This window comes from Mustela nivalis, assembly GCF_964662115.1.
Source record: "Mustela nivalis genome assembly, chromosome: 1".
Lineage (NCBI taxonomy): Eukaryota > Metazoa > Chordata > Mammalia > Carnivora > Mustelidae > Mustela > Mustela nivalis.
In genome coordinates this window covers 59623560-59648389 of record NC_139020.1, presented here as the reverse complement: position 1 = coordinate 59648389, position 24830 = coordinate 59623560, and the positions used below count along the sequence as shown (strand labels likewise).

The 24830-nt window shown below is 44.2% G+C and overlaps 3 protein-coding genes across 6 annotated transcripts in view; 2 read left to right on the top strand and 1 right to left on the bottom strand.

Annotated features, from left to right (window-relative positions):
* Positions 1 to 11594, top strand: part of CCDC191 (coiled-coil domain containing 191) — an 89584-nt gene extending 77990 nt beyond the window's left edge. For both annotated transcript variants that reach the window (XM_082740781.1, XM_082740782.1), the window contains exon 17: positions 10450 to 11594. In XM_082740781.1, the coding sequence (XP_082596907.1) occupies positions 10450 to 10594 (145 nt within the window). In that variant the 3' untranslated portion in view covers positions 10595 to 11594. The remainder of the gene's footprint in view (positions 1 to 10449) is intronic.
* A 1027-nt stretch (positions 11595 to 12621) lies between these two features.
* ZDHHC23 (zDHHC palmitoyltransferase 23) lies at positions 12622 to 24685 on the bottom strand. Of its 3 annotated transcripts, none has more exons than XM_082697994.1 (5): positions 24553 to 24685; positions 23782 to 24048; positions 20977 to 21687; positions 19058 to 19225; positions 12622 to 17214 (listed from the first exon to the last, which is right to left on the bottom strand). In XM_082697994.1, exons 2-5 carry the CDS (start codon positions 23940 to 23942, stop codon positions 16947 to 16949), a joined length of 1308 nt encoding a protein of 435 aa, XP_082554120.1. In that variant the 5' UTR covers positions 23943 to 24048; positions 24553 to 24685; the 3' UTR covers positions 12622 to 16946. The 3 variants fall into 3 exon arrangements, with proteins under 3 accessions (XP_082554120.1, XP_082554121.1, XP_082554122.1); XM_082697995.1 differs by having other exon boundaries at positions 19058 to 19216; XM_082697996.1 differs by lacking the exon at positions 19058 to 19225.
* The window catches only part of LOC309847548 (uncharacterized protein), a 3096-nt gene continuing 2535 nt past the window's right edge, over positions 24270 to 24830 (top strand). Inside the window, exon 1 of the mRNA XM_082698047.1 lies at positions 24270 to 24570. Within this exon, the coding sequence (XP_082554173.1) occupies positions 24278 to 24570 (293 nt within the window). The 5' untranslated portion in view covers positions 24270 to 24277. The remainder of the gene's footprint in view (positions 24571 to 24830) is intronic.

The following is a 24830-nucleotide window of genomic DNA, read 5'->3' as shown; positions in this document are numbered from 1 at the left end:
GGGTATTGGAGAGGGCACAGATTGCATGGAGCACTGGGTGTGGTGCAAGCACAATGAATACTGTTACACTGAAAATTTTTAAAATTAAATTAAAATAATAATAATAAATTAAATAAATAAATAAAATCTTTTTTTTTTTTAAGTTAAAAAAAAAATACCCAGTGGAATTACCTGATCATAGGGTAGTTCCATTTTTAATTTTTGAGGAACCTCCGTACTCTTTTTTACAGCAGTTGCATCAGTTTGCATTCCTAACAGTGCACAAGTGTACCTTTTTCTCCACATCCTTGCAACATTTGTTATTTCTTAGGGTTTTAATTTGCATTTCCCTGATGGTGAGTGATGTTGAGCATCTTTTCATGTGCCGTTTGGCCATCTGTATGTCTTCTCTGGAGAAATACATCTTCATGTCTTCGGCCCCCATTTTTTAATCAGATTGCTTTTTTGGGTTGAGTTGTGTAAGATTTTTATATATTTTGGGCACTAATCCCTTATTGGATATATCATTTGCAAATATCTTCTCCATTTTGTAGGCTGTCTTTTTGTTTTGTTGATTGTTTCCTTTGCAGAAGTTTTTTATTTTGATGTAGTCCCAATAGTTTATTTTTGCTTTTGTTTTTCTTGCCTTAGGAGACCTATCTAGAAAAATGTTGCTGTGGCTGATGTCCAAGAAATTACTGGAAAATCCTTTTAGGATTTTCATGGTCTTAGTTCTTACATTTAGGTCTTTAATCCATGTTAAGTTTTTCTGTACGGTGTAATTAAGTGGTCCAGTTTCTTGCTTTTGCATGTAGCTGTCCAATTTACCCAATACATTTGTTGAACAGACTGTCCGTCCTTTTCCCATTGCATAATCTTACCTCCTTTTTTGAAGATTAATTGCCCATATAATCATTGGTTTATTTCTGAGCTCTCTATCCTATTCCATGGTCAGTGTGTCTACTTTTGTGCCAGTACTGTACTATTTTGATTACCACAGCTTTGTAGTATATCTTGAAATCTGGGATTGTGATACCTCCAGTTTTGTTCTCTCTCAAGACTTCTTTCACTATATGGAGTTTTTTTGTGGTTCCATACAAATTTTAGGATTATTTGTTCTAGTTCTGTGAAAAATACTGTTGGTATTTTGATAAGGATTGCATTCAATCTGTAGATTAACTGAGTTGTAGGGACATTTTTAACAATATCTGTTCTCCCAATCTATGAGCTTGGAATATCTTTCCATTGGTTTGTGTCATCTTCCATTTCTTTCATTGCTGTTTTATAATTTTCAGAATACAGGTCTTTCACCTCCTGAAAGTTATTCCTAGGTATTTTATTATTTTTGGTGCACTTGTAAATGGAACTTTTTTTCTTAATTTCTTTGTCTGCTACTTCATTACTGGTGTGTAGAAATGCAATGGACTAATGTATATTGAATTTGTATTATGCATCCTTATTAATTCATTTATTCTACTAATTTTTTGGTGGAGTCTTTAGGGTTTTCTAGAGGTAGTATCATGTCATCTGCAAATAGTGAAAGGTTTGTCTTCTTCCTTACCAATTTGGATGATTTTTATTTCTTTTTCTTGTCTGATTGCTGTGGCTAGGACTTCCAGTATTATGTTTAATAAAAATGGTGAGAGTGGGCATCCTTGTCTTGTTCCTGATTTAGGGGGAAAGCTCTCCATCTTTCACCATTGAGTATGATGTTAGCTTTGGATTTTTCATGTATGGCCTTTTGTTCTTTCCTTCTCTCTCTTTCCTTCCTTCCTTTCTTTCATATCTGGCCTTTATTATGTTGAGGTTTGTTCCCTCTACACCTGCTTTGTAGAGAGTTTTTATCATGAATGGATGTTGTACATTGTCAAATACTTTTCACTTTTTCTGTATTTACTGAAATGATCACGTGGTTTTTAATCCTGTCTCTGATTTTAATCCTGTCTCTAATCAATGTATCACATTGATTCTTTTGTGAATATTGAACCACCCTTGCATCCCAGGAATAAATCCCACTTGATTGTGGTGAATGATTTTTTTCCTAATATATTGCTGGATTAGGTTTACTAGTATTTTGTTGAGGACTTTGGTGTCTATGCTCATTAGAGACATTGGCCTATAGGTCTCTTTTTTATAGTGCCTTTTTTTTTTTTTTTTTTTTAAGTAGGCTCCACCTATGCCCAGCTTGAAGGCCAATGTAGGGGTTAAACTCAGGACCCTGAGATCAAGAGTCAGATTCTTAACCAACTGTGCCATCTGGGCACCCCTTTCTTGTAGTGTGTTCATCTGGTTTTGGTATTGGGGTAATGCTGGCCTTATAGAATGAATTTGGAAACTTTCCTTCCTCTACTATTTTTTGGAATAGTTTGAGAAGAATGGGTCTTAACCTCCTCTTTAAATGCTTGGTCAAACTCACCTGTGAAGCATCTGGTTCTGGACTTTTGTTTGTTGGGAGTTTGTGGTTACTGATCCAATCTCATTGTTGGTAACTGGTCTATTCAAATTTTTATTTGAGTTTTAGGAGGTTATATGTTTCTAGGATTTTATCTACTTCTAGGCTGTCCAATTTGTTGGCATATAGCTTTTCATAATATTCTCTTACAACCCTTTATATTTCTGTGGTATTGGTTATTTTTTTTCCTCTTTCATTTCTCAGTCCTCTTTTTTTGTTGATGAGTCTGGTTAAAGGTTTATCAATTTTGTTGACCTTTTCAAAGAACTAGTTTCATTGATCCTGGTGTCATTGATCTGTTCTCTTGTGGCATTTTTTGTTTTTTGTTTTGTTTTTACCTTCAATTTATTTCTGTTCTTGTCTTTATTATTTCCTTGCTTCTACTGGTTTTGGGTTTTGTTTGTTCTTTTTCTAGCTCCTTTAAGTATAAGGTTAGGTTTGAAGTTTGTCTTCCTTCTTGCGGTAGGCCTGTGTTGCTATAAACTTCCCTCTTGGAACAGCTCTGGCTACATCCCAAAGATTTTTGGACTATTTCATTTTCATTTGCCTCCATGTATTTTTTTTTATTTCCTGTTTGATTTCTGGGTTGACCTACTCATGTTTAGTAGCATGTTATTCAACCTCTATGTATTTTGTTATTTCCAGATTTTTTTCTTGTGAATGAAAAGATGCATGATATGACTTTGATCTTTTTGGATTGTTGAGAGTTGGTTTGTGTCCTAACATCTGATCTGAGAATGTTCCATGTGCACTTGAAAAGAATGTGTATTCTGATGTTTTAGGATGGAATGTTCTGAATGTGTCTATTAGATCCATCTGGTCCAATGTATCATTCCAAGCTATTGTTTCCTTGTTGATTTTCTGTTTGGATGATCTTTTCATTGATATAAATGGGATGTTAAAGTGTCCTATTATTATTGTATTACTATCAATTACTTCCTTTATGTTCACTGGCGCTCTATGTATTTGGGTCCTCTCATGTTGGGTGCATAGTTATTTACAATGATCTTCTTGTTAGATTGTTCCCTTTATGACTATGTAGTGTCCTTCTTTGTCTCTTTTTACACCAAAACACATGGTAATTAAAATGGCAAAAAGGTAGTGATAGAGAGTTTTAAGAACAAGAAAAAACTTACATACAAGGGACATCCCATAAGGCTATCAGCTGATTTTTCAGCAACGTTGCAGATCAGAAGGAAGACATGATATATTCAAAGTGCTGAAAAAAAAAATTGCAACCACAAATATTTTATTCAGCAAGGCTAATGTTTCAGAATAGGAGACAGAGTTTCCCAGACAAACAAAAATTAAAGAAATTCATCACCACTAAACTAGCCTTACAAAAAATGTTAAAGGGGATTCTTTGAGTAGAAAGGAAAGTCCATAATCAGGAATAAGAAAAGTAGGAAGCACAAAAGCAATAAAATTAAGTCTTTATATAAAAATCGGTCATGAAGATAAAGGACTAGTATCCAAAATCTATAAAAGCTTATCAAACTCAACACCCAAAGAACAAATAATCCAATCAAGAAATGGGCAGAAGACATGAACAGACATTTAGGCAAAGAAGACATCCAGATGGCCAACAAACACATGAAAAAATGCTCTACATCACTTGGCATCAGGGAAATACAAATCAAAACCACAGTGAGATACCACCTCACACCAGTCAGAATGGCTAAAATTAGTCAGGAAATGACAGCTGTTGGCGAGGCTGCAGAGAAAGGGGAACCCTCCTACACTGTTGTTGGAAATGCAAGCTGATGGAGCTACTCTGGAAAACAGCATGGAGGTTCCTCAGAAAGTTGAAAATACCACTATACAGCAATTGCACTACTGGGTATTTACCCTAAAGATACAAACATAGTGATCCGAAGGAGTATGTGCACCCAGTTGTTTATAGCAGCAATGTCCCCAATAGCCAAAGTATGGAAAGAGCCTAGCTGTCTATCACCAAATGAATGGATAAAGAAAATGTGGTATGTATATACAATGGAATACTATGCAGCCATCCAAAAAAACCAAAATCTTGCCATTTGCAGCAGTGTGGATGGAACTAGAAGGTATTATGCAGAGGAAATAAGTCAATCAGAGAAAGACAATTATCAGGTGATCTCACTGACAATGAGGAATTTGAGAAACAAGACAGAGGATCATAGGGGAAAGGAAGGAAAAATGAAACAGGATGAAACCAAAGAGGGAGACAAACCATAAGAGACTCTCAATCTCAGGAAACAAACTGAGGGTTGCTAGAGGGCAGGGGGGTGGGAGGGATGGGATGGCTGGATGATGGACATTGGAGAGGGGATGTGCTATGGTGAGTGCTGTGAATTGTGTAAGACTGATGAATCACAGAGCTGCCCCTCTGAAACAAAGAAAACTCAAAAAAGGGGGGGTCAAGAGAGTCACAGAATAAAAGAATGTTATGTATGATATCATATATCTAAAACATGGTGGTTGGGGGAAGAAGAGAGTAAAAATGTATGGCTTTATAATGAGTTCAAACTTAAGCAACCATCAACTTAATATAAACCACTATATGCAGAAAATGTTATATGTAAACCTAATGATATCAAAAACATGTAATAGATACGCAAAAAATAAAGAGAAAAGAATCCAAGTATATCACTAAAGAAAGCCAACAAACCATGAGAGAAGGGCAAGAAAAGAAATGAACAAAGAACGACAAAAATAATCATAAAACAATGGCAATAAGCACATACTTGTCAATAATTACTTTGAATATAATAGACTACATGCTCCAGTCAAAAGACATAAGATGACAGAATGAATAACAAAGCAGACCCATCTATATGCTGCCCACACGAGACTCCTTTCAGACCTAAAGACACTGAAAGATTTAAAGTGAGGGGATGGAAAAACATTTATCCTGCAAAAGGAAGGGAAAAGAAAACTGGGGTAGAAATACCTATGACGGACAAAATACACTTTTAAACAAAGACTGTAACAAGCAACAAAGAAGTACTTGTTATATTTCTAATATTGCCTCAATACTATAGTTCTGAAGCATTCTGGAGTCATAGGCCCCTTCATAGTAACAAGTTATATACCAAGACCCCCAGACATGCCCCTATGCTCATGCCATACAGTGTTTATAAAATGTCAAGGAGTTTTTGGACCACAGGTTAAGAACTCTTATGTTGTGACTTAAATTACATCTATTACATAAAACATCCACAGGTCATCTATCAAAACATATTTGCCAAGCATAACAATATACCCAATAACATGGTGTCTGGCTCTCATAAGTCAGTAGATCATGTGACGTAGGAGTTCCGAAGAAGGAAAGATAAATGCAGACAATGTCAGTCTGGGAAGATTTCCTCTGCGGGACTGGGGCACAGCATTTCCATTAGGGGAGAACAGGAGGAGATGAAATATGGAAGTCAGAAAGTGGGACAGTAGGCAGGAGAACTGTGAACAGAGGTAAAAGTGGGAGACAGGTGAGGACGGAGTGGGCAGAGAGCCAAGGACAGGTGGCTGTCAGTGGAGGCCTGGATGGATGAAGGAAGAAAGCCACTTTGAAGCAGCTCCACTCCTTGTAGCCTTTTAGTAAAGTTTTCACTTCCAGCAACAAAAATCAACATAATCAGAAACAGCAAATAGCCATTAGCCATAGAGTTAATGGCAGCTGTGATGCATTCTAGGATTTGAGAAGGTCAAGAAGCTAGACTAAATCCCATCTGTGCCTCAAGTTGTGAAAATACAAACTTAGCTACTCTACATTTTTGTTTCAGCCGCATAACTTTGCTTGTAATTCCTTACACACACCATTCTGTTCTTACCTCTTTTGCCTGTACTCAAGACATGTTCTCTTCTCGAAAAAGTCTTTTGTCTGACAAAACTCAGTTCACATCATCTCTTTCAAAGACTTGTGATGCCCCTTATTACCAGACTGGGGGAGCACCCGGTGCATATCTTCACCACGACGACGGCCCCTCACTGCTTTGAAGTGATCTTTTCACCAGGGTGACTCCCTCTTTGGGCAGAGACTGTCTGGCTTACCTTTACATCCCTAGTGTGCACGTAGTTGTGTTACCCAAAAAGGCCATTGCGGGTCTCCCCTCTGACAGCAGATAATCTCACTTCAACTTGGTATCCTCCAGAACCTGACATTAATATAATCTTTTCTCAACTAAAATTCAAGGGTGGTGGCATTCCTTGTTGGATGTGATGTTACCAGAGGGCTTTTTAAACAGTAGGCACAAGCGTGCCTCAAAGATGTTGTGGGCTCAGTTCCAGACCACTGCAGTAAAGCGAATGTCAGAATTAGCAAGTTGAGTAAATTTTTATTTCCCAGTATTTTTTTTAAAGATTTTATTTATTTATTTGACAGACAGAGATCACAAGTAGGCAGAGAGGCAGGCAGAGAGGAGGAAGCAGGCTCCCTGCAGAGCAGAGAGCCCGACGTGGGGCTCGATCCCAGGACCCTGAGATCATGACCCGAGCTGAAGGCAGCGGCTTAACCCACTGAGCCACCCAGTATTTTTAAAAGTTATGTTCATACTATACTATTAAATGGGCAATAGAATTATTTTTAAAAAACAATGTACTTACTTAATTTAAAAATACTTTATTGCTAAAAAGGCCGTCATCTGAGCTTTCAGAGGGTCTTGATCTTTTTGCTGACAGAAGGTCTTGCCTCTATGTTAAAGACTGCTGATTGATTAGGATGTCCGTTGCTGAAGGTTGAGGTGGCTGCAGTAATTTCTTTAAAAAGACAACCGTGAAGGGACGCCTGGATGGCTCAGTTGGTTAAGCAGCTGCCTTCAGCTCAGGTCATGATCCCAGCGTCCTGGGATTGAATCCCACATCAGGCTCCCTGTTTGGCAGGGAGCCTGCTTCTCCCTCTGCCTCTGCCTGCCACTCTGTCTGCCTGTGCTCGCTCTTGCTTCTTTCTCTGACAAATAAATAAAATCTTAAAAAACAAACAAACAAAAAAAGACAACAGTGAAGTTTACTGCACCTATTGACTCTTCCTTTCACAATTTCTCTGTAGCATACAATACTATTTGGTAGTATTTTACCCACAGCAGAACTTCTTCTAAAATTGGAACCAATCTTCTCATCCCTTGTTGCTGCTTTATCAACTAAACTTATGTAATATTCTAAATCCTTTGTTGTCACGTCATCAATCTTCACCAATAGAAGATCCCATCTCAAGAAACTACTTTCTTTCTTCATCCATAAGAAGCAACCATTCAGGGGCGCCTGGGTGGCTCAGTGGGTTAAGCCACTGCCTTCGGCTCAGGTCATGATCTCAGGGTCCTGGGATCGAGTCCCGCATCAGGCTCTCTGCTCCACAGGGAGCCTGCTTCCTCCTCTCTCTCTCTCTGCCTGCCTCTCTGCCTACTTGTGATCTCTCTCTGTCAAATAAAAAAATAAAATCTTTAAAAAAAAAAAGAAGCAACCATTCATCCATTAAAGCTGTATCGTGAGATTGCAGCAGTTTAATCCCATCTTCAGGCTCCACTTCTAATTCTAGTTCTCTTGCTATTTCCCCCACATCTGCGCTACTTGCTCCACTCCATTCTGGAACCTCTCAACCCATGAGGGTTGGCATTGACTTCTTCTACACTCCTGGGAATGTTGATATTTTGACCTCTTCCCATGAATTATGAATGTTCCTAATGACAGCTAGAATGGTGAATTCTTTCCAGAAGGTTTCCAATTTACTTTGCCTAGATGCATCAGAAGAATCACGATCTATGAGAGGTATAGCCCTAAGAAATGTATTTCTTAAATGATAAAGAATTGACAGTCAAAATGACTCCTTGTTCCATGGCCTGTGGAATGGATATTGTGCCAGCGGGATGGAAACATTAATCTCATTGTCCATCTCCATCAGAGCTCTTGGGTGACCAACTGCATTGTCAGTTAGCAGTCCTGTTTTGCCAGGAATCTGTTTTTTCCCCTGAGCAATAGGTCTCAACAGTGAGCTTAAGATATTCAGTAAACCATATTGTAAACAAATGTGCAGTCATCCAGGCTTTGTTGTCCCATTTATAGAGCACAGGCAGAGTGGATTTAGCATAATTCTTAAGGGCCCTGGATTTTGGAGTGGTCAAGGAACACTGGCTTCAGTTCAAGTCACCAGCTGCCTTAGCCCCTAACAAGAGAGTTCTGCTTGTCTCTCTTGTTAGGGGCTTGAAGCTTTGAAGCCAGGCATCGACGGCTACGAAGTCTTAGATGGCATCATCTTCCACAATAAGACTGTTTCATCTACAGTGAAAACCAGTTGTTCAGTGTAGCCATCTTCATGAATTATCTTGGCCAGACCTTCTGGAGAATTTGCTGCTGCCCCTTCACTTTTATGTTACAAAGATGGTTATTTCCTTAAACTTCATGAACCACCTCTGCTGGCTTCCAGCTTTTCTGCAGCTGCTTCTTCTCTCAGCCTTCCTAGAATTGAAGAGAGTTCGAGCCTTGCTCTGGATTAGACATTGGCTGAAGAGAACATCATGGCTGGTTTGATCTTCTATCCAGACTATTCAGACTTTCTCCATATCAGCAATAAGTCTGTTTTGCTTTCTTAGTATTTGTGTGTTCAGTGGACTAACACTTTTAATTTCCTTCAAGAACTTCTCCTTTGCATTCACAATTTGGCTTTTTGGCAAATGATGCCTAGCTTTTGGTCTGTCTTGGCTTTTGCATGCCTTCCTCACTAAGGTTAATCATTTCTAGCTTTTGATTTACAGTGAGAGATGTGTGACTCTTCCTCTCACTTTAACACATGGAAGCCAATGCAGGGTTATTAACTCACCTAATTTCAATATCCTTGCGTCTCGGACTAGGGAGGCCTGAGCAGAGGGAGAAAGATGGAATGGCTAGCCAAGCAGTCAGAACACACACATTTATCAGTTAAGTTTGCTGTCTCATGTGGACGTGGTTCATGCCCCCAACATCAGTGTTCACAGCAAAGGTCACTGATCCCAGATCACTGTAACAGACACCTGTGATGATGAAAATGTTTGAAGTATTGAGAGAATTACCAAAATGCAACACAGAAACACAAAGTAAGCAGATGCTGTTGGGAAAAGTGGTGCCGGCAGACTCACTCAGTGCAGGGTTGCTGCCACAGATCTTCAGTTTATGGAAAAGGCAGTATTTGCAAAGTGCGACACGAAGAGGTATGTCTGTACATCTAAGTACCTGGGCCTCAGACCCTGTAACTGTGGTGCTGCCTTTGCTTCTCCAGCATCTTTTCCTTGAGGGCTCTGGCTTCTAGAGTCTTTGGTCCACGGGTCCTGTCTCGAGCATAAGACACACGCTCTGATGGGATCACCTGAGGGTGTCTCATGGCCCGCGTTTTCAGAGGCCCCTGGGAGCTTTGCCCAAATGTCTCCTCACAGAGGGTTTCCCTGATTGCCTGATGGGAAATAAAAATGATCTATCAGGGGCGCCTGGGTGGCTCAGTGGGTTAAGCCGCTGCCTTCGGCTCAGGTCATGATCTCAGGGTCCTGGGATCGAGTCCCGCATTGGGCTCTCTGCTCAGCAGGGAGCCTGCTTCCCTATCTCTCTCTCTCTGCCTGCCTCTCCATCTACTTGTAATTTCTCTCTGTCAAATTAATAATAAATAAAATCTTTAAAAAAAATGATCTATCAGTCCCTCCATCCTACTTTGCCACTTTATTTTCTTCATAGCATTTCTTTTTAAAAATATTTTATTTATTCATTTGACAGAGACACAGCGAGAGAGGTAACACAATCAGGAAGAATGGGAGAGGGAGAACAGGCTTCCTGCTGATCAGGGAGCCCTAGGCGGCGCTTGATCCCAGGACCCTGGGATCATGACCTAAGCCGAAGGCAGATGCTTATCAACTGAGCCACCCAGGCAACCCTTTTCATAGCATTTCAGTCTGAATTCCAATTTTGCTCTCTGTATGTTTTATATAACACTGTATTCAAAGAATCATTCTTCTACAGTTCTTAATATACTTCAGATGGAAAGTCAACTTTTCCGTAGTGTGTAACTTTTTGTCCTTTTCTGTTTCAAGGAGGATTCTCTGGGTCACATTTGAGACATGGAAGAAGTTTGTGAAATTTATGAAAGAGGAAAGAATAAAAGAAGAAAGGCGAGAGCAACTCCGTCGGAGGGTGGCTGAAATTCTTCCGGATTTCCAGCCGCTCGCATCCCGGTGACCCTCGGGCAGCTGAGACTGGCGCCGTGTGAGCGCGCAGGGTGCTGGACGGGCATCCATGCATGACGGCAGACACCCGCTCCGTCACCTGGCAGATACTTCTTGGATCGAGAGGATTACCTGGGCAGTTTTTCCTTCCTCCTCTGATTTCTGTTGGATTGCTAATTAGTTCACTAAAGCATTTAGCACAGCAGGATCAAAGAACAGTGTAAATCTCAACTATTCAGATGCATTCTATATATTTTTAGCATCATAAACTTTGAAGAGGACAAGTGTTTCCTCGCCTGAGTCTCTGAAGGAAACGTGTCCTTCTGGTGTACCATGAGTTGTTGACAAATGTAACTTTATAGAAATTCAAGGGAGTGAGTATGCAGGGAAGGAATCATAGTCAGTGATAGTGCCTTAGCGTCAGCAACAGGCGCTCTGCTGGATGCCATGCACCCCTCACACCCCACACCCCCCATGCCCCCCCATGGAAAGCCGTCTATCAAATGGGACTCCGTGCAGCTGCTGCAAAGCGCAGGACTGTCTCCTTATTTGGGGGACACGGTGGCACAAAAGACCCTTCTCTTCAGTGCATCCTGACAAGCATGAAGGGAATTCCAAAAGCTAATGTAACACTCTCAGGGGCAGTCCAGCAATTCGTTAACGTGTCTGCATGTGCTCCCAGCTGCAACTTCTAAATCACATACCCGTCTGTCCTCCAGCCTTCAGCTCAGTTTGAGCCACATAGCACGATGGATTCAAAGAATGGTTTCATCTTTAAGGTGCAGATGACTATAAAGACTGATGAAATGCTCTTCTGTGAATTGCCTGAATTACCTGCTAGTGAAAAAAAATTTCATTACAAAATACATGTTCGTTATAACAAATTTAAGTAATAGACAAGTGTACTACCCAGTAGAACAAGAAAGTCCCTTGCAGCCCTGAGGTAACTACCAGTATCTGCTAGGTTTACAATTTCGAGTGGTAAGATAAAATTCTGTGTGTGGCTCAATAAATTGTTATTGTCCTTATTTCCTAGAAGGGATAGGCAGTTCCACCGTCTGCAATGACTTGCATCCTTTTTCTGTGGAACATGTGTGAAGATTTACTCAGAAATGACAAAACACCCTAAATTGAAGTTTATTCTTTCCACGGTGTCCGTGTCCCCACGTCTTTTCCTTTAATAGGATTATATAACTGTCATTTACAAACTCTTTTAGACTAACACCCACTAATGAAAACAGGACTAAAAGAAACTCGTCTGTAGTCTCTTTCCATTCAAATCCCAATCTGCTCATCCCGACCTATAGTGCAAAGCACAGTACCGGCTACCATCAACCCCCAGATATCAAATACCAAGTTCCTATCCCTGCCAAGCCTGCAGATAAGGAAGGGTGAATCCTGTAAGTAAACATGCCAAGGGCCTAAAGAAATGCCATAAAGCTGAAGTTTCCTCTCTTAAGCTTTCCTTTATTTTTAGCCATTGAGTCTTTAGCAGCCCATATTCTGACTGGGCCCATGAGGACTGTCCACCTACCTCCTTTTTTTTTTTTAAAGGATTTTATTTATTTATTTGACACAAAGAGAAAGCACAAGCAGGGGGGAGCGGCAATCAGAGGAAGAAGGAGAAACAGGCTCCCCACCAAGCAGACACCAATGAGGGGCTTGATCCCAGGGTCCTGGGATCATGCCCTGAGCCAAAGGCAGACACTTTACCATCTGAGCCACCCAGGCACCCTTTTTTACCTACTTACCCACAGGAAAATCGCTTAGTAAATCACCTGTAGTTCTTGCTGGGCTATCCTAAAGACAGGATTAGGAATACTACTGCTAACAAAATGCCCAAATAAGCAGTATCCCTGGCCTATAAAACTAGACAAAGTAACCAACAGGAAAAGGACTGTTTAGGGCCAAGGGTAACTGAGGTCCGAAGGACGGGGACACCTCAGTAGCCAGAGGAGCAGCCCGGCTCTAACACAGATGTCCCTTAAAGCAAGAGAGTTCAGGAAACATGCTAATAAACACACTAATAAACACCAACTATTTCCTTTAAAGAAAGCACTTTATTTTCCATTTAAGCAACTTGGTCACAGTACATTATTTTACATAAATGGCAGTTAAATTTTTAAATCTCCATTTAAAAGGCCTTGTGTCTGATCTGAGGTGATAAGAGGATACGAATACAAGTATAAAAACAGTGCAAAATGTCTAGCCCGCAGCCTCCAGAGTTGGCGTCAGGAATCCCCTTTAATGTTGCTGGGTCAGGTGCATTAAATATTGAACATTAAATATTCCTGGGTTTCCTTCAGCCTAACAATCAGACTGAGAAATGTAATCAAATGAAAAGGCCCAAAAGCCCTAACAATGCAAATCATCGAATCACCCAGACCATGGGATCAGAGCAGCCTGAGCCTGCAAGTTCTAGAACACGGCATTGTGTCAGTGGTGCCATGGGAAGAAATGCAGGATGTTTGTTGCATCAGTAACTAGAGTCCACTGGCTCCGGTTTTAAAGCTTTGCCTTTGAAGTATGAATTCCCTAGAAGAGAAGGTGCTGCCAGGAAGGCTAGAGTAGCAGTAAGTCAAAAGCCCAACTCAGAAATAGCTGGAAATAGCTGCAACCTCTAAAAGATTTGTCTCCATGAACTATTCAGTCCTTGGCCGCTGCTGCTACTACAGCAAAGCACTTGGTGCCAGCTCAAGTGGGGTAGCAGTCCATCAGCAACAGGATTACATTTAGCTGATTTTGCAGAAAGTTTCTGTTCATCACAGCAAACACCCACAAGAACACAAGGAATTTTGTTCAGCACTAAGTTAAGCATAGCTCTCCTCCTTCCTGGCATCGCCTTGGCAGTGTTTAATAAAAAAACGGCATACTTGCCACGCTGCTGATGAGAAAACCAGATTCCAAACAGGTGCCTCAAGCAAAAATCTCTATCCTCCCTTGCTTGTTTGAGGAAATTCTCTTTTTTCAAACGCAGGGTACCTAAATATGGCTAAAATGAAGTCCTATAAACCTACTTACCTCGTTTAAAGAGACCCTTAAATTTCAAAAAACACTGTTAAACATCCTGGTTAAAACAGTGCTTCTAGATGTCACATTTTTGCTTGTTAGTTGAGCTTTGTAGTAAAAAGCTAATGTCCTAGCCAAAGGAAATATACTAGAGAGTCTATGAAGCAGATGGTCAGTATTCTAGTGAACCTTACTGGCATTGTGTTTTCTGGCAGTGGAAGATTCTAGTATAGAAAATTTTCTCTTACTAAAAATATTAGAAGTACGAAGGACTATTGCATAAGAGAAAGTCTGCAGCAGTCTCTCTGCTAGACAGGTGGCACAGTGGAAGACAACAATTACTTCATTCACCAAAGGACAATGCTACTTGAATGGCAAAGAGTTCCAGTATCCTAAGCAGACACAGAGGTGGCTGAAGTGAGATGACCAGCAGTGTCCCCAAAACTCACTTAAGGCTTGTTAATGGTCAGTTCATTTCAGGTAGGCCCAGCTATAACCATGAAGTACTCTTTGGGTATCATTTAAAAATAATTCTAAATACTGAAGGACTTTTCTCCTTTCATGCAATCCTGATCCTCAACTATTTCCCTTAAATCTTGTGAATGGACCCATTTCTCTTCCCCAGGAATAGTACACAAAGGCATGACCATAATGTAAGTGGTCAGAATATAGTGGATAGTTTGCTAAAGCTCCATATCAATATGTCTATTAAACAGGCTGAGGAAGAAGGGCATGGGGGGAGGGATTTCTGCTGGATGGGGGAAGGCTGGCCTCTGGCCAACAAACTGCCGGTTTTTAGGTTTGCAGAGCAATTCCCCCCACGGCCACCACCTCTGCCACCACAGGTTTCTCTGGGACTCAATCATTCACAGAGGCCCTGTTCTTTAAAAGGACAAAATTCCTCAAATAGTTCCAGGTCATAAAAAGGTGTAAGAACCCAGGAGCCTAGATTTAGGGTGTCCTGGGGCCCAGAGAAACCCTGCTCACAAAGAGCCCCCCATTTGCTGCTCCTTCTGGTGCAAATACTTCAATAGGCTTTTACCCCCATAAAACCATGGAGCTTTTCAAAAGTTTGAGCTTTCTTCTGTAAAATGCTGATCATGATCTCAAGAAACATAAAACAAATAACTTCATCCCAACCAGCCGGAATAACAAACATAAGGGAGTCCTTACGCAGGTGAGGGAGCCCGAGAGGCCCCATGTAGATCAACCATGAGGGGTGTGCTGTTATAAAAATGGCGGTCGTTCCTAATTCTCCCCCACGACTGTGGCCTCTTGGGTACTACTCATCTTGGTCATATCATATTTGGATGGTTGTTAAAGATCTGGCAAGAGGCTGAAATTACTGACTACACTATTGTTTCCATAACTTCTATCATCAACTCTGAGACAATCAGAGTTGGCTATACATCTGCATTCAAGAGACTATGACTAGAGAGCTCTGGCCACATGTGCTTCCCTTGACATTATTCCTCTCTCTTTCCTCGCACAAACCCAGCCGGAAGGAATTAGTTCTACCAGACCCAATGTTAGTTCCAAACGAATGCTCGACTCTGGGCTAGAGCAAGGGCATCGCTGTAGAAACCACAGACTGCTAACATCCCCAGACTTGCTCTGTGGCTCATCCCAGTGGAATACGGAGCCTCTCACCGCTTATGATCCATGTCAGAGGAGAGCAGCGATGAGCCTGTATAGAAGTGTGGTGACTGTCTTAAGGACAGCTTTGTTTCACGGCAGGACAGGGACGGTGCCAGCAGCAGAGGACAGAGCTGCAGGAAGTAGCAGTATTTCCTCTCAACACTTATAAACGTCTTATGACAGCAGCATGCACAGACAGACTGAAAAAGCCAGCAATGTTCCCCCAATATTAAGGTATAAACCAAAGCAAACTTAAGGACTCATGAATTTTCTCTGGAACTGCAAAATGAGAACATGAATAAAACCAAATATTTCAAGAGGGTATTTTTCCTATCCGAAATGGCCTCATCCTAAGTCTAAGGCAGAACAGACCCATTCTCTATAAATATTTAATCCTTTACACATTTTCAGTTTCAAGATATGATAAAAAAGATAACTTATGATTTTAGGAAGAGCTAGGGAAGAATCATAATCCATTAATTAGTGGAAACCATATATACCCTGTTTTTTCTCTCCAAGTGAGATATTTTGTCTAGGGCGAGGTGAATGAAAGGTTAACGTGCAAGCAGAAGATGTCCATCCACCCCTTAGAGAGTTCATGCCAGAAGAATATAAACGCCACAAAACTGGTTTTTGCAACAGAGTGCTGTCACTGTAGCGCTTGCATTACTTACATGAGGGGGAAAAGCCCTTGATATTAACCAGCCACCCTACCCAGGAAAGAGGGTAAACTGTTCCCCCAGAGGCTGGCTGTTTCCCTCTTCCAGCCTCATCCTAAGTGTGCAGCACCTTCCCAGGTGAAACATGGAAAGAGGAAGAAAACAATAATGCCTTTGGAGTTTGGAGTTATTTAAAGTAAATCCAAACAATAAATATAGAAGAAACGAGATAAATCAAAGGGCTCATCACCTAAACTCATGACCACTGTATATTATACTAACTGATAATTATAATTGTTATCGACTGTCCCTGCAGGATCTGGTGACAGTGAGAACCCATCGGCTCACCTTCTGTTTGAGTAGCTAGCATCTAATACTTAAGTCAAAGAAAGAAATTACCACAACTGTACGATGTGGTATTTCAGCTTGCTTTCATTCTGAAATGCTGACAGTGGATTACTCGGATAATTCTGGTTTCAGTACTCTGACCTACACAAATTTTTCTCAGCCTTTGAGTTTTTCTAATAATACTGCACCCCTCTTGGGTGCTTCGGTCGTTTTCCAGTGCTTACCACACACCTCGTCCCTCACAGGACCCTCACGACCGCAAGGCAGCCGAGGCAGGCAGCGGTACCCCACATCACAGATGAACCTGAGACTCAGGGAAGTGACTCAACAAAGGGTCACATGGCTATCAGGAACTGGAAGAGAGATTGGAACAATCCTTATCCAAACTCTTTCTCCCCACTAGAGATGGGAATGGCTTCTACCAATCTGTGTGTTGGGAACCACAACCTCTTCCGCCCCTGGCAACTGAGTTTGTGAACAAGATGACTGGAAAAGAATGGCTCTACTTTTACTGCTTCGATATAAAAATCTCTTAAGGTGAAATCAGAACAGTTCATTTTCTTCCCAGTCCTGTGTCTAAACCTGAGCATGGCCCGAGACAGCCTTTCAGAAACTGGGGAGAAAAACGCACACCCTGCACGGACGCTGACGTGTACGAGGGGAGGGAGCGGTGGGGGGAGCCGCCCCTCACAGGGCCACACGCAAGGCACTTCAAACAATGTCCTCGGCGGGGTGGTGGCAGGGGTGGCTGCCCAGGGTGGAGAACTGGTGCCAGTTCCGCAGGAAGCCCCGGTTGTACTGGCCTGTGTCCACGATGAGCCCGTAGAGGAGCCGGCGCCCCGTCTTCTGCCGCAGGGCCTGCTGGACTTCCCGCTCGGTGACGTTGTAACTGATGTTGATCAGCTGGATGAGGAAGATGTACGCCATGCCTGCCGTGATGATCACGGAGTACCACACGCAGGTGAAGGACAGAGCCGAGCTGGAAGGACAAAGGGCGGGTCAGCAGGCCAGTCGTTTCTGTCAGAAAGCTGGGCACCGCCCTCACGTCTGACACACGTGGGCCCCGTCACCAAGGACTCTGGTGCCTTCCCCAGCTATCCCAATCAGAAGATGCTTTTCCACCCCAAACACCAAAGTGCTTAACCTGTGACCACTCACATGTCCTGGTTTATGCTGTCGCTCTTGCTGCCTCTTTTCCCAGTATGTCACATTGGAACAGCAAGGACGTTTTTGCCTTTCGTATCTCCCGCACAAGCAATGCGGTGCCTGATGTAACAGCACTCAAACTCTATCAGATGAAGAACAATTCCTAAATCGCTCTTAACTGAGGGGAAAACAAAGGCACCGCGACACCCATCCACGTCCTCCAGGAAGCCGTGGGTGGGGACGCAGGGACAGTGCTAACGCTGTTCGTCTCCACTCTTCTCAGCACAGTGCTGGTGAGCGTCAGGGAGACCACAAGCCCCAACACCACATCCTGCTAGGTAGGAGCACCCGTCACATTTCAGGTCCAGCTTCTTCCAGCCAAACAGCATCACCCAGGTCAAGACAGGAGGAGAGGCTGCTGATATGAACGTCTGCCAAAAGATTATTTTCTAACATTTGCAAATGAAGAGCTGGAAAGGAACCCATCCCCAATCTTTATTTGTTAAGCTGAGAGGGACTCAGAGAAAACGACCTCACCATAAAGATGAGGGACACCAGGGCTCGGCAGGCTGAAGTGAGGCACCTGGCCAGAGGGTGGACCCCCATGGCAAACTGTGTTCCTCATTCCACGTCAGTGGCCCACAGCAAGACCACAGAACTTGTGCTTAGTGACACAAAGACACACTCTGCTGTAGGATATCTATCACGCGCGGTGTGACTACAGAACTTCACAACCTACTAACACTCTCAATACAGAAAGAAAAGGAACTTAGCCCAAGGAGGAGGACACATCTGTTCTAATTACGTGCACAAATATCCAGATCTATAATGGCAACATCATCTATCCACAGACTAAGAAATACTTTCACAGGGGTGCGAGGTGGGCAAAGCAGGGGCTGTTCCGAGAACAAACAGTGATAAGAAAGAAAAGGACCCTGGGGGGGCAGTGCTGTCCTCGCTCAGACGGGGGTCACCAGACACCACATAGCATCCGCCTCAGAGGAAACGTGGAGGGGGGACACAAGGAACACAGGCAGGGGGCCCACAGCTATCTGGGGAAGGGCTGGCTGGGCTCACGGTGGCAAAGCCCCAGCTGCCTTCAGGGCATGGAGACCTTCACAATGTATAAATGTGCCCCAACCTAACAGAGGAAATTCTGACCTAGATACCACAGTAATCATGAGTGGTGATTTTTTAAAAAGTAGAACAGGACAAACCAATAGAGGTTAAAAAGTAAAGAAATGTTATACAAATTGTGAGCGCTCCACAAAAGGGCCAGAAGCAATAAATCAAGACAGGACTAGAGAGCGCGAGAAAGCCTCAATCACGCCAGGACTTGCCATGATCATTTATGACAAAACAGATGCTGCACATTCCCTGGGACTGCTGGTTTACGGCTGGCAGTTCACCATTGCTACCATGCGCGTGCAAGGGGTCATCTGACTCTGGAAGTCCCTGAGTGAGCCCAGTCCTATCTGCAGGGTCAAGGATCCTTTTGACATCACCCTAGAAAAATGCACAATTTTTTTGTCCATTTCAAAGATACCCAGCATCCAATAACCTGTCTTATTTATTGAAGACTCCTAACCTAGCAGCAAAGCACGACCCCTTGCCTTAACAGCAACGCCCATTCCCTCGTCTCTGGGCCTCAGGGTGCTCTGGTAGTCACATCTCACCTGTAATCTGCATAGACTCCAGGACAATAGAAGAGAGCTGTGAAGACACTTCTATCTCTACAAATGGTGTCCAAGGTCAGTGTTATCCCGTACACCGAGGTGAGCAAGAAGATCGAAAGGGCAAGTATAAATGCTTGATGATTGGATTCTCCAACACAGCTGTTTATCCTCAAAACAGCAGAGGGGGAAGAAAAAGCAAACATTTTTTTAAAGTTCTTGATATAGACGGAAGAGAAATTCATCATGGTGATCATTGCATAATGAACAGAAATGCTGAGGGACCGCTCGCTGTGCACCCGCTATAATATAACATTGTAGATCAACTAGGGTTCAATGAAAAAGGAAAAAAGTTTCCATCTAACGCACATAATAAACAAGAAAGTTTCAAAAACAGAGATCATGCGAATTTCAGCAATTAAAAAGTAAGTTCTCTTCTTTTTCAACTTTAGGGAATGCAAAACTTGCCCACTGAGAGGTGTAGTCTTGTGTTCTCTGCTGTTTCCAAAGTGAAATCGTATCATTAGGACGAAACTGAGTAAAAAGCAGAACCTGATTAACACATCTTTCTAAATCGTAATGCGTTATCACCCAACCATGAAGAGAGTTAACACTGTAACCACCATGAGAAGGAAAGGATGGTATCAGTAAGGAAAACTTTAAAAACCTTAAGTATTACACACTCGGGGAAAATACGTATTAAATTCATATATTAATACAAAGATCCCAAGAAGTTAGAAATGTGGGGTGGGGTGGAGAACTCGGTAATATGCAGACTACTTGTCAGGGAGGGAGTTCTGTCTCGTGGCCATGTGCTGGGCAGGGCGCACACCAGGAGGCCCCAGGGGCAGAGGTCATCTTTTACGCAGAGCCCTCTGCAAACTAGCTCTCGAGGGCACGTGCGCGGGCGCGCACACACACACACATACATACACGCAGACACACACGAGCACATAACACGTGCCCACACGTACGCACAAGAATACATGATGAAGACTCAGAAGCTAAAATCTGAAAGTGATAATACCTGCGTATTCCCAAAGAAAGCCCTAGACAAGAGCTGCCCCTGGCTCGAGCCCCCACCTGAGGTCCTCTCCAAGGCCCTCCTGGCCTTGCTGCACCCTCTCCGTCCCCTCTGTCCCTTTCTATGGGGAAGAAGGGTACATGGCATGACAGAACCCCAGCCATGGAAAGCCGACTTCACTCACGACGAGTACTGTGACAGCTAAGAGCTAGAGAGTGGCAAATATGCTACTTAACAGCATTCACGTCTGAGTAAATGCCCCTTTTAGATGCACACAGCGAAGCAGCAACACTATCTTTGAAAGTTGCACTTCACATCGCAAGGGCCTTGCATGCCCTCATTAGGTGCTGGCCAGCCGGCAGGCGCTACGAAAGCCCATTTCTCTGCAAAGAGCAAATAACAAAACAGGGATCTACCTGGCATGGCCATCCCTCAATAATGCGGGCTAGGAGTCATCAGAACAATGAAAGACGTATGGGGAGGGGACAAAGTCCCCTACAAATATGGTACACTTTCCTGAGCTCCATGTTCAAAAGGCACAGCACAGGGAACTATGCCTATATTCTGATGCATTCTTTTTATTAAAAAAAAAAAAAAAAATCACCTCACTGCAAATACTTCTCTTTCATAAAGGAGAAAGTCACTGGGGGGGCGGCTCGGAAGGGAACAGCAAAATAGCAACAACAATAACCGAGCCCTCCAGCAAATGACTGAAGGGACTACATTTGCGAAACTGGGAAAACGGATGACTAAGTGGGAACTTCATACCAGCCCACAAATATCTGCTGGTGTGAAGCTGGGATCGACTGAAATTTTTGGACAGCACAAAGGAAGATCAAACAGGGCCCGGGGCTTATAGGGCCTTCCACTTTGCAAGCCTCCAAATTTTCCCACCTACCAGACACAGTGATGATCCATCCTCCGGACACAGATGCCGCATATCCGGCAATGCCACGCACGGGCCGGCCGCACCAGCTGGCACTTGGCACACCAGTCCTCCTTCACTTTGGCGGGACTTCCAGCCGACGCCCTGCAAGGGCCCTTAAGATCATCCTTGGGCGTTCGGTTGCTGAGGCTGCCAGCTGATTCCGCACCGGGGAGCCCTCTGGTCTTCTCCTGCCCGTCTCTGCTCAGGCTTTCCGTTTGGCTGCTGCCTAGAGATCTGTCACTGCTTGCTGGATTTCTGAGGTAGCCTGGATTCTTCTTGGCTCTGTACAAGGCTAAGAGTATCAGGAATAACCCACAGGTAAGAAGAGCCAGCTGAGTGGGCCCCACACGCCCTTTGGGGACAACTTCCTGCAGGAACACGTAGTACATGTAACCCAGAGAGAAGAGTCCGAGGCTCAGGAAAAACAGGGTCTGCTCTTTCCTTCTGTGAGTGAGGTAATAGTACCACAGAGCCAGCATAGGAAGGGAGGTCAAAACCACCACCCCCAGGAGGAAATGCCAGGAAGCCACACGCAGGAAGACGGGCAGCAGGATGAGTGGGGGGAGGATGCTAATGTTGACTTTTTGGGCTCCCCTGAGCCCAGGAATTCGGAGGCGATCAGAAATAGTATCCATGATTCTTTCACAGGTCTCCGGCGGCACGGATTTACCCGTGATCCATCTATGCAGAAGAGCACAAAGAGAAAATAATGTTTAGAAATGGAACCGTTAACACTATTTCTCCACGAAGCAAAAACATAGGAATAAACACATATTCTGTGCATGTACTGCTCAGATTGGGGAGAGAATAGAGACTTAAGATCCTCAAAAAAAATTCATAATTTAATTGTGAAGATACCATGGGAATTTGGGAAGGATCAGAGAAGAGACAAAGCAGCAAAATCGCCCAGTGAACTATTGTGGCCAAACACCGTAAGGCTTGCTGAGGGGAATGCACGCTGCTGGGTGGAATCATGGGGGGGGGGGGGCGGTTCTCTGTGAGAAAGGTGGACTCTGTGCCCCACCTCGATGGCGGGCTAGCATGTGGGGGGTGGAGGAGGCAGGGAGGTGTTCCAGTGGAGCTGGACGTGTGCAGCACACACCTGTCCTGCGTCGGGGGAGTCACCAGTCTAGCAGGGCCCGGGGGGAGGGATACTGTGTGAGGAAGAGTGGAAAGCAAACTAGTCAGAGCGAAATGACTGAGCTTCGTGGACCCACAGTATTTGTTGACATGTTTGCACACTTAGGCTAGCAAAACAAGGGATGGTAACTCTTGATGTAGACAAACAATTTAGAAAAGTAAGGCAACAACTTGGCCATGAGGGAAGGTAAGTACATGGGAGTCAACAGAGCAACAGGACAGAAGGAAGACTGGGAGCCTATCTCCTGAGACGGGTATGGGGAGCAGGCAAGAGCACTCAGGGACAGCCTGGGTCTCAAGGGCTAGAAGAGAGAAAGAGGTTAATGGAAGAGCTGTGGTCTCGAGTGATGGGGGTTATGGAAACAGCATCATTTTTCCATTCATTAAAGCAGAGTGCTCCATTTTCTCCGTATAGATTTTAGACTAAGTCCATTTAAAAATACCTGTAAAAAGACTAAAGACACTGTTAAGGAAGAATTACAAAAGGTCTACAGAGTCTTCAGGGTTCTGGCAGGGAAGTACAGTGGTCCTAAGACACTTTTCACATCTAGATGAATACACCAAGCTTTAAGTCAGCAACATGCCGCTACAGTCACTTTTTTAACCGGAAGTAATTATTGATGGGAAAAGCCAAATTTCCAACATCCTTTTATTCTCCTCCCACATTGTGCTTCCCATATGGCAACAAAATTTTAGGTATATAATTATTTAGAAGATGGTTTAAAACCTCGTTATTACTGTTTGGTAAAGAAATTTTTTCCCCCGATGTTGAAAAATCATTTTTGGATATTAATTTCCAACCTTTTGGAGAACGGTGAAAATAAAAGCCAAATACAATGAATATCGGTCAAGACAGTATCACTGCCCATGCTGAAAACAGCCAGCCCAGCGCAGGCAAGTGCCTGCTGCTGGATTTCCTCCAAGGGAAAGGGACAAGGGGTGAGACCAATGCCAACAGCAGGAACATGACTTTCAACCTTTAAGACCCTTGGTGGCCAGGTCCAGTCCAGCCTCAAGTAGTCAATCTCGAGACATTGAGAGCACAGAGAATGTGTTCTCCTTGGCACCAATGTGTTCACTTTAAATGTACAGATTCTGGGCCCTTGGGTGGCTCAGTTGGTTGAGCGATGCCTTCAGTTTGAGACATGATCTCGGGGTCCTGGGATCGAGTCCCACATCGGGCTCCCTGATCGGCTGGGAGCCTGTTTCTCCTCTTCCTTTTTCCCTGCTTGTGCTCTCTGTCGGATGAATAAATACAATCTTTAAAAAAAAAAAATTTTAATAAATAAATTCCTAAATGTACAGATTCTACTGCTCTGCGCTTTATTTTTTTATACACTTAACTTGCCACTATCCCTTTATTTGCCTGTTCTCTCCATCATCTTGTCCCTTTAAGTGAAAAGTAATAATGTCCTTCTAAACTGAGCAGAATAGACAGCTGTGCAGTTGTGAACTACTGAGTAACTCACCTTCACAAAAGCCTCACACCTGACACAGAAGACAGCTCTCAATTCTAGATCCTTAGAAAAAGCATCAAGAACAAAATCTAGTGTTCTGGATGGCTACACTTCAAGCAAGCATGGTAGTTCTCAAAAGAGCCAGTAGGGTCAGCTTCATGAACCGCTCTGCCCTTACCTATCACACCCTTCATCGAGATCCTGGCAATCACACAAACAAGCAGCCACGTGGTTCTTCTCCCCATTTCGATCAATGTACTCGCAGCAGCACAGGGGCTCCAATTCAGGTTCTTCCGCTTTGTTTTTCTTCACTGGCTTCATACTGCCCTTCTGTGTCATGATTTCCACCTGTCACCACGAGGTGTAGGAAGCCCTCAGTAGGGAAAGGTGTAAACACGACTCACATCTTGTAAACACATCCACGTCTCTGATTATCCGCCAACGCCTGAGAAATCAAACAGGAAAAGAAAGCGGGGGAGGGGGAGTCTCATTTTCATCAGGCTTTTCTTGCTGGGCTCCGCCAGACAGGAAGCTCTAGGGGCTCCCAGCTGCCTTCACCGCCCCTTCCCACCAGGGCTGGCGTCGTCTGGGTACCAGCGGTTTCCATGGTGACAGCTGACCACACGGCCGGGACAGCCGGGGCGCGGGCGGCTGCGCTCACCTGCCGGTTCAGGATGCGGAGGGCCGAGCAGTCCCCGCCCAAAGCCCGGGTGCAGGTGGAAACTCGCCCTCTGGGCTGCTGGCGGAGAAAAGCTCCTGCGCCGGGGCCGGTACGCGCACCCGGCTCCGGGGAGGCCACCAGAAGCCCGTGCAGCGCCCGGGGTCGCCGTCTAGCCCCGCTGCTCCCGCTCGGCGCAGGGCGCACCTCTCCCGCCCCCGCCGACACTGAGGACGTGGGCGGGCCGCGAGCGCCGCCCCGCCCAAAGAATGACCTTGGAATGGAAGTTACCTGTGTTCCGGGGCCGAGGTGCGATTGCCGCGGAAGAGGCCCAGGTGGAGGGAAGGAAGGCTGATTCCTCCCGAGGCGCGGACGCGTCTTCCGAGCTCTGCTCCCTGGGCTCTCGGTGTGACGGCTGGAGTCCCAGAGACCCGGGCTCCGCTCCGCCGCGCCTCCGCCGCCGCCCACCTGTGAGCACAGGCGGCCGCGGCCCGGGCAGCGCGCCCGCCTCCCCGCCGCCCTCCTGCCCGCCGGCGCGGCGTGGCAAGTCCGCGCGCGCTTCCGGGTGC

Excerpts from the sequence above, each read along its gene's own strand:
- ZDHHC23 (XM_082697994.1), bottom strand. The coding sequence starts at position 23,942 with ATGACACAGAAGGGCAGTATGAAGCCAGTGAAGAAAAACAAAGCGGAA. Across the intron at positions 19,226-20,976 it reads ATGGATCATCACTGTGTCTG|GATAAACAGCTGTGTTGGAG; the intron begins GTAGGTGGGAAA and ends TGCTGTTTTGAG. Across the intron at positions 17,215-19,057 it reads GGAGTCTATGCAGATTACAG|CTCGGCTCTGTCCTTCACCT; the intron begins GTGAGATGTGAC and ends TTGTCCTTCCAG.